The sequence below is a fragment of the Malania oleifera genome, chromosome 4 (genome assembly GCF_029873635.1).
Source record: "Malania oleifera isolate guangnan ecotype guangnan chromosome 4, ASM2987363v1, whole genome shotgun sequence".
Taxonomy (NCBI): domain Eukaryota; kingdom Viridiplantae; phylum Streptophyta; class Magnoliopsida; order Santalales; family Ximeniaceae; genus Malania; species Malania oleifera.
Genome location: NC_080420.1, coordinates 81,422,801 through 81,438,778, shown reverse-complemented (window position 1 = coordinate 81,438,778; position 15,978 = coordinate 81,422,801). Strand labels below are relative to the sequence as shown.

Sequence of the window (15,978 nt, the reverse complement as noted above, 5' to 3'; positions counted from 1 at the left end):
GAATTTGAGATGAGCATGATAGGAGAACTAAATTTCTTCCTAGGACTTCAAATTAAACAAGTAAAACATGGAATATTCATAAATCAATTGAAGTATGTGAGAGACCTACTTAAAAAGTTCAATATGAAAGATGGAAAAATACTAGATACACCTATGAGCGCTTCATTGAAATTAGACAAAGATGAAAAAGGTATACTAATAGATGTCGAACTATATCGTGGAATGATTGGTAGCTTATTATACCTAACTGCCAGTAGACCTAATAAAATGTTTAGCGTATGTTTGTGCGAAAAATTTCAGTCTACGCCAAAAGAGTTACATTTGTTAGTTGTTAAACGAATACTTGGATACCTAATAGGAACCATGGAAATTGGATTATGGTATCCTAAGTACACATCTTTTGAGATTATAAGCTATTCAGATTCTGATTTTACGGGTAGTAAAGTGGATAGGAAGAGCACGAGGGGTACTTGTCATTTCTTAGGACATTCCTTAGTCTCTTGGTTTTCCAAGAAGCAAAATTCAGTTGCTCTTTCCACAATTGAGGCTAAATATATAACAGCTGGTAGTTGTTGTGTTCAAACGCTATACATGAAGCAACAACTGAAAGATTTTGGATTAAGTTATGAAATAATCCCTATAAGATTAGATAATACAAATGCAATTAACATCTCAAAGAATCCTACTACACTCACGAACTAAGCATATAAAGATACGACATCACTTTCTTCGTGATCATGTACAAAAAGTGGATGTGACACTTGAGTTCGTATGCACGGAGTTACAATGGGCAAATATATTCACGAAACCACTTGCGGAGGATAGGTTTATCCAAATTAGGCATGAATTAGGTTTGATGCATAGTTGAGAGGTTGCCTAGAATTATATTAGATAACATAATTCAAGGGGTGCAACGTCACTTAAGATGTAATCATTTGGTATCAAATCAATCAATCAACTTTTGTGCACATTTGACATAACATTAGGCCACATTTGGTATCACATCAATCAATATTTGGTATCCTCACATAATCACTGAAACTTATGCATTAGCAAAGGGGATGCTGGATGTAAAAAGGGGAGAAGTAAAATTTTTCCAAATCTAATGTTTGAATAAGATTAAAACCTTAAAATTTCAAAGGGGAGAAGAACATAAAATTATAGTCATTCATGTCTTATTATTATACACCTTTTTGTTGATGTCAAAAGGGGGAGAAGTATGAGCAAAAATTGTTATTAGAGATATGCAAAGAGAGAAGGATAATAATAAAAACAAAAATTGTTGTAACATCATGAGCATATTTCATCATGAGCATATTTCATATTTCATTTGAATTCAGGCTAAACACTTTGTGTATGACCATGAGCATATTTTTATTTATTGAATATTTGATGCATTAATTGAGGGGGAGCCTTATTAGGCGTAACCCATTATATATATTTTTTGCTCATGTATTTGTTATCATCAAAAAGGGGGAGATTGTTGACTCTATGAGTCCAACTCGGCTTTGATAATGACAAATCACTTGGTATTTGATCTGTGCATTGAGTTTGTGATCAGGAACTATATTAAGCTTGCATGAAAGGATAACGAGTCATGAAAGCCATAAAACAAAGCATACATATCTTGGCAAGATCCGTGGAACCCAAAGAGTACGAGAATCAAGATGCAAGCGGCAAAGTTCAAGAACATCTTGGAAATGGATAATTAGAGCTCATGTATTTACATTTTCATATGATTTAATTCGAGGCTCAAATCATAACTTAGAATGACTTTAGGACACATGCATTTTATGAATATTATTAAAGGACTTTCATGGCCTTAGAAATATTTTTAAAAACCCTTGAAAGTATTTTATAAAGGACCCAAGAAGGGGAGCGAAGCAGAATTTTAAATTAGAAAAAAAAAATTCAGAAAATGGGAACTTCGGTTGCTTGAACTCAACCTCAGTTGCCTGAAGAATTTTTTCAGGAGCCTGAAGATTAAGTGCAGTTGCCTAAAGAATTAATGGGAAATATAGAAACTGGCCGAGGCACTTCGATCGCCTGAACTTGGGACTTCAGGCGCTTGAACTCGCCACTTCAGGAGCCTGAACCACACCTTAGGCGCCTGACCCTGTATTCCAAGTTAAATTTTCAAAACTTTAAGGGACTTTAGTCGCTGGGCTTCGACCTCAGTCGCCTGAACTTGCGAGAAAACTTAAAAATCTGATTTTTATTAAAAGAACTCGCGAGCTATCTCTTTGATCCAATGGTTGAGATCAATTCTAAGGGTAAGACACTATATATACTGAATATCTAAACCCTAGTACGGAAGCTAAGACAAAAGAGAAGATCAACGTAAAGAGAAGAATACATATTATTGAAAGAATATTGAGAAACTTGCGCTTATTGCTATATGATTGCCTACTCTTCAACTTCTACTCATCAAGCTTGGGCAAATTAACTCATAATATTAAAGGGAACTCGTTTACTCATCTAGTCTTTTCATTCTAGTATTGAGGTTTGATAAATCATACTTTTTGTTAAAAGTAAGTTGGATAGAGTTCTTCATATCTAAACTGATCTACTTATTGATATTCATTTTTCATAGAGTATATCATTGCAAAATCTACTTTTGAATTCTTGTTAAGATGTTGATCTTGTGTGTGCATATAACAAATCATTTTATTAAGAAGATTACCACTTGAGAAGAGTTTTAGTTATTGATTAAACATTTTTTTGTTCAAGTGAGATTTCATTCAAAAGCTGATATTTTCAATATAACAAATCTACTTATTTGAAGATCCTTTATGTTTGTAACTATATATATATATATATATTGAAGGATATTTTGCTGAAAATCATATAGTAAGTGTGTTGATCTTTGGTATGATCATCTTAGAGATACATATATATTTACATTAAGTCAAATATTACCAAGATCACATTGAGTTTTAAATATTTAGAGAAATATTGTTTGTTTGACAAAGTGTGTTTAGCATTATTGCAATCTACAAAGTTACTTTTATATTCAAATATTTAACCTAAGTTCTCCAAAGCATCGAGTTATGCAAATATTTTTGGGAGATTTGATAAAAAGGGGTTTGTGTGTTGAAACATATCATTCATAAACGATTACATCATTTCATACGTTCTGAGATTTGGATTTTATCATATGTTAATGTATTATGAATTTGAATTGTACTCACAAGCTTTGTTTGGAAGCAATTTTGAGTGCTTTATAGATTTCATTGTATTCACGGTTGGGGTTGTGAACCGAGGTTGAGGAGAGAGTTGTATCTCTTGTAAGCAGCGGAGTAGGAAGGAGTTGTAGCTCTTGTAAGAAGCTCCGTCTCGATTTAAGGAGCAGGGATTTTAGTGAAATCCTTGAGTGGTTGCTCAAGGCGATAACATAGGCCGAGTTGGCTAAACCTCATAAAAACTGCGTCTGTCTTCTGACTCTTCTCTCTTCCATTTACTCTTTACTCTCCACATTACATTTAAATTGTTCGTATTGCATGTGTAGGTTGAATAATGTCACACACAATTAATTTGGTAGAAAGAACTCATTGGTAAAATAAATTTAATTTTGTAATAAATCCCTGAAATTGATTAGTTAAATATACAAATAGGGATTAAGTGGTAAATAGATTCAAAGAATTTTAAAATACCCAATTCACCCCCCCTCTTGGGATTATACCTAATTCAACACTGTATTTGTCTCCCCTCCGAGGGCCTCGGCTGGACCCTACTTGGAATCACAGAGGCGTGGGCCTCTTTCTTTGACTCGACATCCCCACATCGCTTGGGCTGCTCTCCTCTGCCACTGTGGCCCTGTCCACTAATTAGGAGAAATCCTACACCTTTAGGACTGCCACCTGTCTATATATGTCATGTCTCAAACCCCTCTCAAACATTCTTGCCTTCTTAACCTCATCTAGAACGATGTAAGGAGCAAAACGCGATAGCTCAATAAACTTTGCTGCATATCGCTGAACCGTCAACTGCCCCTGTGTCAGATTCAAGAATTTTGCTATCTTAGCTTCTGTAACAGTGGGTGGAAAATAACGATCTAAAAACATCTCCATGAATCGGTTTCATGTCATGACTGCTGGTATGGGTCTCTATTCCTTAAGCAATTTCACGGTTATCCACCATCTCTTAGCCACACCTGTCAACTTATATGTAGCATATAGGACCCTATGTTCATCAGTGCAGTGCAGCACCGACAATATTTTCTCAATCTCCTGCATCTAGTTTTCAACAATTGCAGGATCAACTCCTCCTGAAAATGCTAGAGGATTCATTTTAGCAAACTTCTCTATAGTGTAACCTTGGTCTACTGATGGTCCTCCCTGCTCCATAGAATTTCTTGCAATCTCAGCCATAACCTACTGAGCTACACTACGCAGAACTGCATCTGAATCACCGTCACGCCCACTAAAGGGGCCCACACCATCATCACCACTAGCATAAGCGCCGCTACCCCCAGGGTCCATCCTAAAAAGATAATAAACATAGTGTGAGGACCCTGTCTACATAACATAACTAACATATTTATTTAACTAAAATCTCATATCATTAATTTAATTTGACGTCCTTATTCTCAATTTAAGATTCAGTCTAGTAATTGAGAAACACGACTCGACAATAGTTTACTATGACTTTTCCAAAATCATCACCCCAAGAAAGACATAGAAACCACTACGGAAATCCTACTTCCCGATTACAGAACAAATTCCTAAATACTCATCTTAATTCCCCAACATTAACTCACTAAATTCCTGATCTATTCCTATACTTTGGTATTGTTTTTTTTGTATACTAAAGTCTATAGAACCTAGCAACCTAAGCTCTGATACCAAACTTGTAATGACCCCTATATATATATATATTAAATACCAAAAATACTCTGATACCATAAAACGTAGTGTAGGTCAACCCAGACCCATAGGTACTGGGGGTTTACCTGTTTATATATATATACATGTCATCTTAGCAGCGGAATTATAACATACTCAACTTATACACAATATCAGAGTTTCATTGTTTCTACATATACATATAAATACCCCCAAAAATCCATCTTGCTCCCGACACGATTACTTACCCTACAACTGGGTAGTACCAACGAACTCATCAATCATGGAGTTCGTTCCACTCGTCTGTCGGAATTTTCTGACATATTTGTAATGCCGGGGTAAGACACCTCTCAATAAGGGAAATATACTAATATCAGCGTGTGGCAACGTGAGTTTTATCATATTATAAACATATATTGCAAATAATTTAACTATATTGCAAATAATTTAACTTTATTATATATATCTTAAGTTGTAACTGATAACACATGATAATATGTACTTTTAAGTATAAAATTTACTACATCATAATGAATTATTGTATCATTTAAATCATCTGTTAAATATGTATATTACTTGAATTATACCCTCGATGTAAATCTGTATACAATGATTTCACCCTACATGATCTGAGTTGTGCGGTTCGTAGGCTGGACTTAACGCTGACTGGCCTACCAGGTTAAGTAAAACATGGGATAAATACGCACGATTGCCCACCCATCCTAGCCTGCCCATGCTACTACACTGTCAAACCTCTAATGGGTCAGTAACACAGTGGGTATCCTACTACACCGCCTACACTTCTGGGCTAATCGGCCTCCGACCCACACTTCCTGAATAGTGTGGTTGTACTATCGGCTATACACCAATCTGGTCCACCTAGCCTACACTCAGACAACCTCTAAGGGGGTTGGAACACAGTGGGTATCCTTTCTCTCCCATCTGTCTAACTAGCATCGGTATCGTGCTCTTAACATACGTAACCATTCGGGATTTGTTACTATATAATACATTTCACATAATATATTTTTGTTCATAAATAACATTTTCATATTTCTAAAATAAGCTCTGACTTTTACATAGTTCTAAGTAAAAGTTGACATTTCATATTTTCTGAATAAACTATCATATAAAATATGATCTCAACTTCTGCGTCGGCTTATCATATCACGGCATCTGCGCCAACTGTATTATTATAACGTACTATAAATATCTTATCTTTTGTATTGTCTATGATTTTTCTAAAAATTACGGTAAAATCATACTTATTCCATGAAATAATAACATATTCAAACATACTGTATTTACATTAAACTTATACTCATGCCACACAAGTGAGTTCTACTCCATATTATAGTATAACAAACTATAAAATCTGCTTTCTCTACTCAATACCAGTATTCCCAAAAACTACATTAATTCATAAATAAATTTCTGAAACATATACCGTATAATAAATATTTATTTTTTTGAAAAATACTTGATTTAATCTATTCCCTTACCTGTTTCCTGATAAGCCTGTAGAAAAACCCTAAATCATGCTTACAACGTCCATAACTCTTACCCTAAAATTACATTAATGCCAGTTTAAACAACTCAACCCCAGTATATTACCATCTAACCCCTTTATTGGGTTCACATATTCCAAGCAACTGCATTACTTACCCTCGTTTTGGGATGGTGTTCAAGAATCCTAAATCAGCAATCTACTCTGACTAAGTTGTAAAGAATCTCCCCGAGATCAACGTGGTAACTTCTGATTGTCGAAATGAGGAAAAACGGAGCCGAATCTGAAGAGAGAATGAGGGAGAGCCGAAGTAGAGAGAGAAAGTGAGAGAGAAATTGAAACCCTCGCTGAAAATTCGATTTCTGCATATATATATATATATATATATAGGCTGCTAGCCACATGGCATCGTCGACGAGACGTGTGTAATCGTCGACGAGACGTGTGTAATCATCAACGAGTCACTAAAGAGTGTTCGTTGATGAAGATAATGAATTTGTCGATGAACCCTTAATGGCCTGAATTCCCTGTTCTCAGTATCTTCTCGTCGATAAGACACGTGTACTTCGTCGATGAGATTTGGAAGGACATTTGTCGACGAGGACTCTGGGTTCGTCGACAAAATTTTGCTGCTACTCCTTAATATATTTCCTTTTCCTTATTTTATTTTCCTTTATTATTTTATTGCTATTATTTTTCTGGGTCTCTACACCAAGCCAACAACAAGTTATTAGACTCCCCCTTAAGCGACATATACCTATATGACACAGCCCATCTACTAGATGCAACCAACCACTCCTCGACCAATCATGCATCCCCAACCCAACAAACCTATAGATTTTAATAGCCCAATACCCATACCCCAAACCTCCAATTAAGTCAACAACACCCTCAAACAGAGAAGGGAATTCAGTGTTCTGCCCCTTTTGCTCCTGCTATCAAAACTTTATAACTAGATGTTGGCCCAAAGGAAAATAGCCCCAATTCTCATGAAAACAGAGCGTCAAATCAAATAATTTAATCCCATTATGATTTGTGAATGCCACATGAGAATGCCCCATGGCATGCAATAAAAAATTGCTTAATTTTGAGGCACCAAATTCAAGACATGATTGATGCTGGTATCCTAAAATTCTAGGCTACTCATGAAGGGGTAAATACCAATATTAAAACTAATCTCTTATGAGATTATGGGACTCTGTAAATTAATCTCACAGAGGTAGTGGAGATCAAAGATTACGTCAATGTTGCGAACATAAGTCATGAGTCCCAATCCCTAATCATCATCACCTATACCTCTACAGTTGTACAAGTCAGCTCAACACCAACCCTCATTGCCAAGCCATTGATTACCAAACCTCATACTCTATTCCCATACCTTACCAATCATGTAGTACCACAGAAGTATGAATATAAGGTGTAGAGCTGACAATAGTTGGAAATGTGACCAACCTAGTAGTAGTTGGAGGAATGACCCTAAAGCGGTCGTAGCTGCACTCTCAAGGATATAAAAAGAATAAGAAAGGGTAAGAAGAAGGTAGGAGAAAAAAAGGAAAGGGAATAAGAGGAAGGAAGAAATAGTAAGGTAGGCAAAGAAGATGCCACTCGCTTTCTGCAACACCTAAAAACTAGTGAATATAGCATAGTAAAGCAGCTAAACAAAATGTTCGCCCCCGTATCCATTCTCAATCTACTGCCAAAATTTGAAGGCCATTGTAATGCCCTCTTGAAAGTGTTGAATGAGGCACATGTTCCTCAAAATGTACCAAATGAGCAATTTGAGAACTTGGTTAACTCCTTATTGGCAATAAATTACATAGTGCTTACAAATAACGAAATTCTTTTAGAGTGCTGAGGGCATGTTAGCCCTTTGCACATCTTAGTTAAGCACATGCCAATGGTAGTATCAAGGATGCTCATACATAAAGGTCCAACTCTCAATGTGTGGCCATATACTATTCTCGGAAGGCTAGGAGCAGACAAATTACATATAAGGAAGAGTAACCCGAAGTCCATGTTTTTGACGACATGGTGAGAGAAATTATAGGAGAAATTAACTTGGATATCAAAATCAGCCCAAGTACCTTCTCCATCAACTTCTAGGTCTTAGAAATATCTCCTTCTCTCAACATGCTATTAGGAAGACAATGGATACATACAACATGGGTAGTGTCATCCACCTTACATCAAAAGCTAAAGTTTATAATGGGCAATTGTTTGATCACGGTGCAAGGAGAAGAAATTTGTGGGTCTCTTAAACTCGGGATGGTACCCTGCATCAGAGCCGATAAGCCCCAAATGGACTATCCTTTTAATGCTTTTGAAACGGTGTCAGCCAGCTTTGTCAATGAGAATTCCAAAGTCTCTAAGGCAAAATTTGCAGAGGTGAGAATGGTTATGGCTTAGAAAATTTTAACAAATGATTTTATGTTCGTTAAGGGACTTGGGAAATAACTATAAGGCATAACAGGACCAGCGATGCTCTGCTAGAGCACAAAGATACATTTGGATTATGCTACTAGCCCACGAAAAAGGATAAAACTAATATACTCGCCTAAAGTAGGGAGAGAGGGTTGACCAAATTGGAGGGGCGCCTTCCATATGAACTTGGGATGCTAATTCCTCACATCCACCACAGCTTTCTAAAACCCTCCTATGTCATTCATCATAGGTTAATTACTTTCCCACAAGAAGATCCTAAAATCTATGAACTAGTAGATTTATTTAAAGATTAAACAACAATCAATGTTATAAGAACAACAATCAATGTTATAAGCTAGGAAGAATGTAAGGCAATCACTCCAAGCGCCTCTAGTGGTCCACAGAATGACTAGATTGCCATCACTGTATCGACATATGCATAAGCAAATGATAAAAATTGGATCTGATTACATGTTAACTGAGCAGTTTTTTAATATTGCTAATAATGGAAAAGGAAGAATGGGTGAAAATCATTCTAAGTTTTATTTTTATTTTTATGTGGATGTTAATTTTATTTGAAAAATCATTGAATTTTTTAATAGAATAGGATTTTTTTTATAAAACTTTTAGCATGCAGTTAAAACATGAGATATTGATAGAATGAAATTGTCGAGATTCACTTTATCTAATTTTTTCTTTTAAATTCTATATAACATTATGAATAAATGCTTTATTTTTTTTCCTTTCATTAAAAGACATCATAGTTATTTCTTTAAAAACTTATTAGATTTGTAGATTTTAATGCGTTTAAAAAAATTGATAAGCATTCTATTTCATTATTAATTATTTATACCAAACATAAGAATGAAATGGAGAATGAGAACGCCCACCCTATTTTAGCATAATTCTATATTTATCATCAAATAAGAAAATATAAATTATTTTATTCAACTTCTAATTCTATTATATGTTGCAATCCACTCCATTCCTATTCCATTCAAGGGTTATAGTTGTATTCTAAGTTTAAATGACGGGAGATAGTCAAATAAAAGAACAAAATTAAAACATCTAAAGAGAGGGTGGAGGCTAGTAGTCGTCACTGATTAAATTTAGCGAACTCGTAGAAACCCAGTCACAAATTTGACCACTTTCCCTCCTCTCTTTCTTCACTCAATCGTTTCCCTCCGTAGTCTCTCTCTCTCTCTCTCTCTCTCTCTGTGCGTGTGGGAAGCGGCGGTCGCGAAGCCCTTGGACTTGGAGCATGGCTGCTGAGAAAGAGCTGCTCCGTTCGTACGAGCTCCGTCTCCTGCGCTGCACTTTACCACCCGATAATTCGACTCCTGTGGCATCTCCCTCGCCTCTTTCTTCTGCCGATGCCACCCGCCGTCTCCACTCCCTGATCGACGACATAGTCTCTTCCATCGAGGCTGGACGCTATGTTCAAGCTCTGTCCTCTGACTCCGCCCGAGCCGCCTTCAAATTCATCGACTCACTGGAGCCCTTCCATGATTCCGTCGAGTGTGCCGACCGATTATATTCCGATTTACTTTCCGCCGTCGACTCCTTCTTGATGGACGGCGCCGACGATGACACAGACAGGTTGCGCAGGGCCGTTCTTCTCATGTCTGTGGCTACAGCAGCCTTTCTTGCTTTCACTCAATCCAATGTCACTGGGTGAGTGAGTGTTCCTTTGTTTATGTGCGTGCGTATGTTTTTATCTGTTTACTTGTTTTCTGTTATATTGGAGTATTTCTGAAATTTTTTCAGGCCAAAGGAGGAATTGCCCCTGTTTCCTCTTGGTTTCACCGATAAATCTGCGGTTGGATGTGGAGCGAACTGGGAAGTGTGGGCACATAATCGGCTAATGTTAGTTGGTTCTGATTTGTTCGGGAAGTTTTCTAATATTCAGGTATGGATAATTACATAAAATTTGGGAATGTGGGTGCACTGCAGGCGCTCGTGCTTGTGCTTGTGCGCTAATGAAGTTGGTAGTTGTTGAATTGAGATTATAAACAAGAAAACTACAAAATTGGATCGGGGCTTCACTGTTGGGCATGCACATTTCTTCTTTGGATATTTTGTTTGAGCAATGCATAGTCAAACACATCTCTCTTTCTTGGGTTAGTAGGCTCGTAGCTCACCTTTTGAAGGTACAGTTTTTCTGAAGTATATTTTAATCCTGGTTGCGCTTTGGGCACCTGCTTCAAATTTTAGATCTTTTTAAATTTCTTGCATTCTGTTCAGGCTTCCAAAATGAAAACAAAGCTTATAGTTTCAATTACAATTTCTGAAGATTTGGTGACTTAAAGAACTTAGTAAAGGCTAGATACATTTCCTTGAATCTTTGCAGTGCTGTTTATGGAAACAGCTAAAATAGGATTAGAGTTGAAGTGGATTGTTGTGGTTTGCAGTTTACCAGCTCAAATATCTGTGCTTAGTGCTTATGATCACAAATATAGCTTTGGGTGCTTGACACATTGGAGGAAAAAACTTGGGTGGTCTCAGGGAGGTCAGTAAAATGAAAGACATCCCTTTCCATGTTAAAATTGAAATCAGTTGGACAAGAATAGGAAAAAACTGTGCTACAGCTATTACTTATATGTAACTGTCCTAGTGTGTACCTTTGGAGAATATATTGGATTTACCATAGATAATGGTTGGGTGTGGACAAACCCCAACAGTGTCATCTAGAAGTTATTTACTTAAAAATTGCATAAATAAATTGACTGAAATGCATGTACTTGTTAGGCAAACCAAATCAATTTTTTTTTGTCTTTGTTTTTGATTTCTGTTTTTATTTTTGTTTTTATTTATTTATTTTTTAAACTTTTGTTTTGATTTTTTGTCCAGTTCGGTTGAAGTTTGGTTTTGAAGTTGAAATTAGAATTTTAGTAATGCGTATATGTCAAATCCTGCTTTCTTGATTCAAATGTGCGTCACAATTGTCTATAGTCTTTTATTGGCATGATGATTGTGGATGTTTTCATCATCAATTTACAACCAGATAACAATATGATACTAGTTTATTTAATTCTTATTTAAAAATGTTGATTGAATGCACCACTCACCCTTTAATCGACAATTAGAACTGATCCAAAAGTATGGTTTCTGGTGAATTATCATTTCGTTCCCTAGCAACTATATTCTTGCAATCTTGCGTCTGCATGACCTAGCTAATTGCTTGTCACTACCTGAACTAGTGTGGAGGATTTACACAAGTTCATGCTTGCATACTTTCTGAGTTCCCTACAGATCACTCCCGCTGATTGGCCAGTTCCACATGGATGTGCATCTGAAAATTTACATTTTTATTTTTTCTTTTTCATTTGTCATAAGAAAAGAAAAACATGCTTGTTTGTGTCGGATTCATGTATCAGTTTGTTGAATGTTGTTCTTCTTATTCCTTTGTTGTATTACTTGCATTTTTTTCGTTGACATTAAGTTTGATACAAAATCCTTTTTCTTGTAGTATATGGTTTTTGCAAGGATGTTGCTTATGAGGATTAAAGATTTTTTATTTAAAGAGCATCTTGAAGAGATGGGTAGTATTAGAAGCATTTCATGGTGGTTGGCCAGGATCCTACTGCTTCACCAAAGAATGTTGGATGAGCGGTCATCTTCTCTTTTTGATCTACTACAAGTGTTTATTGGTCAAGCTTTAAATCACTTTGGCACTATAGAAAATGTCACAAGTTATTGGGGTGCCATGTTACACGAGGAAGAAGCATTTAGTATTTTGTCGATGCTTCATGTGGAAGCAGGAATAATAGAAAACACATATGGGAGAGTCGATGCTTGCAGGTACTTATGATGGGGAATATTTTTGTCATATGCCAAAATATTTGACTGCATTGATATAATTTCGAAAAAAAAATACTAATTCGGAATGCTTTGTGACATGTCTCTTGAATTATGCATACTTTTTTATTTATTTTTTTCATGTTATATTTCCACAAATCCAATTCTGAAATAATTTTTATTATTGTTTGGCTTTTTTTTTTTTTTTTCTGTTAGTAAGAAATTCTTTGGTCCCGGACTCCCTGCACATTTGTGTGGGAGGGTAAAAAAAAAAAAAAGCTTCTAGCTTTCATCCTATTAAATTAAATGGAAATTTAGGAGACTTTTGGCTTCTAGTTTCCATCCTACTATATTAAAATGGAGTTTAGGAGATTTTTGGATATCTTAGCTGTCTGATTTCATTTACTTTCCATTTTTGTCTTTTTGTGCGGTGCAGGGACTCATTTTTATAGGGCTTATTTTTTGATAAACAAACAAATTTATTTGAGGGAGAGAGAGAAAAGAGTACAAGAAGAAAAAAGAAAGAAAACTTGGAGGATATCTTATCCTCCCAATAAAAAGAAAAAGAACAAAGCAAATTTCCAGAAGACAAATAATTAGAAAACAATCTACTGGTGCAAAGCAACGCAATCCTGCTGTAAATCTGCCATAGCCATTAAGCCACAGCAACACAAGAAACATCACTCTATTCTAAAGTAAGTCAAGAGAAGCATCCATACTCGTAAAAGTTCTAGCATTTCTCACCTACCATATACTCCAAAAATAGTCATAATCAAATGCTGCCACAAAGCCTTTCTTCCTTCCCCTTTTCCCTAAACATGGAGACTGCCACATCCAATTTTTATAGCTCTTACATTATATATCCATAATGCAAGATGGTTTTCTTTTGCTGGGTTAATTATATTGGTATTGCTTTTTACCTAATATTTGTTTCATGAATTTAAATTCAATAAATCATCAGCCACAACTATTTTTTTTCTTCTTCTTGTTTAAGCTATGAATCAAATACAAGTATCTTATGGTCTAAAGAACTTGTGACTCTCCTTCCCCTTCCCCAAACCCCTAAACATCATAGGGCAAAATGCCTCCAAGGAGGTAGGGTGCACCCAGTTCTCTCCAAAAATACCAAACAATTTACTCCAATGATTGGAAGAAACTGCCACACCCAATTTTTATAGCTCTTATCATTAAATATCCATAATGCAAGATGGTTTTGCCTTGCTTGGTTACTTATATTGGCAATGCTTTTTACCTAGTGTTGGTTTCATGAATCCTAAATTCAATAAATCATCAGCTACATTTTGGACCTCATTTTAGCTATGAATGAAATACAAGTACTGGTCTAAAGAACTTTTGTGAGGCCCTTGTGATGCATGGTAATTGTTAAAAAATAAAGTTAAGAAGGATAAGGAGTAATGACTTAGTTCTATGGAGCACAAAAATGCAACTTACATATGACATGATTTCTAAAATACTTCGTCAATTGATTTTTTAATGTGGCGTTTAGTTCGCGGAATCTTTAATGTTTGTTGGCATCATGATTTTTGGAAATCTTGAGTCCCTAAATATAGGATTCTTGGGAGTATAGGATTTCAATGCTTGCTTTAGAAGAGTGTTATTGATAGATTTATGTGAATGTTCATTCTCATGTTTGGTTTATTCTTAGGAATAATAATATATATTTTCCATAAATATCCTCAAATCAGACAAGTGACACTTTAGAAAAAAGGAAATGCTAGTGTATAATATTTTTTGCTGGTTGGCTAATCTTGGGCGACTTTGTTGTTGGTCCACATATTATATTAATTATTTTATACATTTAATTACTGATAAAAGTTTTTTTTATGCAAACTTAAAAAATGGACATACGGTTGAAAACTATATGTATGTGTATATATATATATATATATATATAAAAGGGCAGTCTAGTGCACAAAGCACCCGTGTATGCGGGGAAGGGGTGGACCACAATGGGTTTATACTATGTAGCCTTACCTTGCATTTTTGCAAGAGGTTGTTTCCACGCCTCGATCTCATTACCTCCAGATCACACAGTGACAACCTTACCGTTGCACCTAAGCTCCCCTTCATGTATGTATATATATATATATATATGTTTGTATATTTATTTGTATTTAGAAATGGGAATAATTTTGCTTTGCATGAGTTGATTCTCACCCTTGAGACTGTATAGCAAAGGAGAATGCACCTTAACTTGGTGATTTGCTGTTGTTTTGCCTTGCAAAAGACAAAAGGGTCATCAATAAAGAGTATGTGGGATACTTCCATTTCTATACCTTTCCTTCCAATACTAAAACCTATAAAAAATCCTTCTTGGTTTTTGCAACATGACGCTAAAAAATTCCATCATCATGATAAATAATAAGGGACAGAAGGGATTGCCTTGATTATTTGCTGGAATGTGAGAGGCTTATGGGATTATAGGAAGAGGAGTTCGATTAGGTTGATTTTGGTTAGACATTCCCTTGATATTGTGCTAATCCGAGAAACCAAACTTGATCTTGTAGATATGGGCTTGTAAGGAGTATACGGGATGGGCGTTGTGAGGACTAGGTCTTCTTACCCATTTGGGGTTTAGTGGAGGGCATCCTTATTATGTGGGACGCTCGTTCAATTTTTGGTGTGTAGTTGGGTGGATTTTTTTCCCTTTCTGTCTTGGTAGAAGTTAGAGGTAGGAGTTAGCGGTGGGTTTCTTTTGTGTATGATCCTTTTAGGCCAACTCTTAGGAGTTTTTTTTTTTTTTTTTGGAATGAGCTTTATTTTGCTCTTGGTTTTTGTTCCCTTGGGTGGATTTTGGGTGGTGATAATTTAACGCTCTTAGGTTTTTAGGGGAAAAAAGGAGAGAGGGAGGTTTGCAGCAAGCATGCAACATTTTGACTTGCTTATTAGGGAGTGTGCTTGAGACATATCCCTTTGGGTAATGCTAGCTTTTCTTGGTCTCGGGGTGGAGCTAGGGCACAAGTAGGCTTGATAGGTTTCTGTTCTACAGTGAATGGGAGGCCAATTCTGCAACCTCCCCCAAACTATTCTTCATACACCTTTTCATCTAATCTCTTTCCTATTTTTGTGGAATCAAGCAAGGTTTCATTTTATTCCCTTTAGGTTTGAAAATATGGGTTTGGATCATGATACCTTGCAGCTGTTGGTGAGGAATTCTGGAAGAGAGGAATTAGAGAGGGGGTGGGAAGTGTATAGGTTTATAAGGAAGTTAAAGCATTTGAAAGATAAGCTGAAAGATTGGAATAGGAAGGTGTTTGGAGATATTAGGATTAGAAAGACTAGTATTTTAGTTGAGTTGAATTTTGTTAAACAGAAAGGAATAACATGTTAAGTCTCTTGGAGAGTGAGGGGGTGCTGAGGTGAAAAGGGTCTCGTTGAAGAATGAGT

At 36.0% G+C, this 15,978-nt stretch overlaps 2 protein-coding genes across 3 annotated transcripts in view; one reads left to right on the top strand and one right to left on the bottom strand.

Annotated features, from left to right (window-relative positions):
* The window catches only part of LOC131154584 (uncharacterized), a 531,072-nt gene that overhangs the window by 175,788 nt on the left and 339,306 nt on the right, over window positions 1-15,978 (bottom strand). The gene's annotated exons all lie outside the window — the stretch shown is intronic.
* LOC131154586 (uncharacterized) overlaps window positions 9,858-15,978 on the top strand; it is a 114,054-nt gene continuing 107,933 nt past the window's right edge. Inside the window, exons 1-3 of one of the 2 annotated variants that reach the window (XM_058107460.1) lie at window positions 9,858-10,446; window positions 10,540-10,681; window positions 12,242-12,573. In XM_058107460.1, the coding sequence (XP_057963443.1) occupies window positions 10,034-10,446; window positions 10,540-10,681; window positions 12,242-12,573 (887 nt within the window). In that variant the 5' untranslated portion in view covers window positions 9,858-10,033. The remainder of the gene's footprint in view (window positions 10,447-10,539; window positions 10,682-12,241; window positions 12,574-15,978) is intronic. The other variant, XM_058107461.1, reaches the window with a different exon arrangement.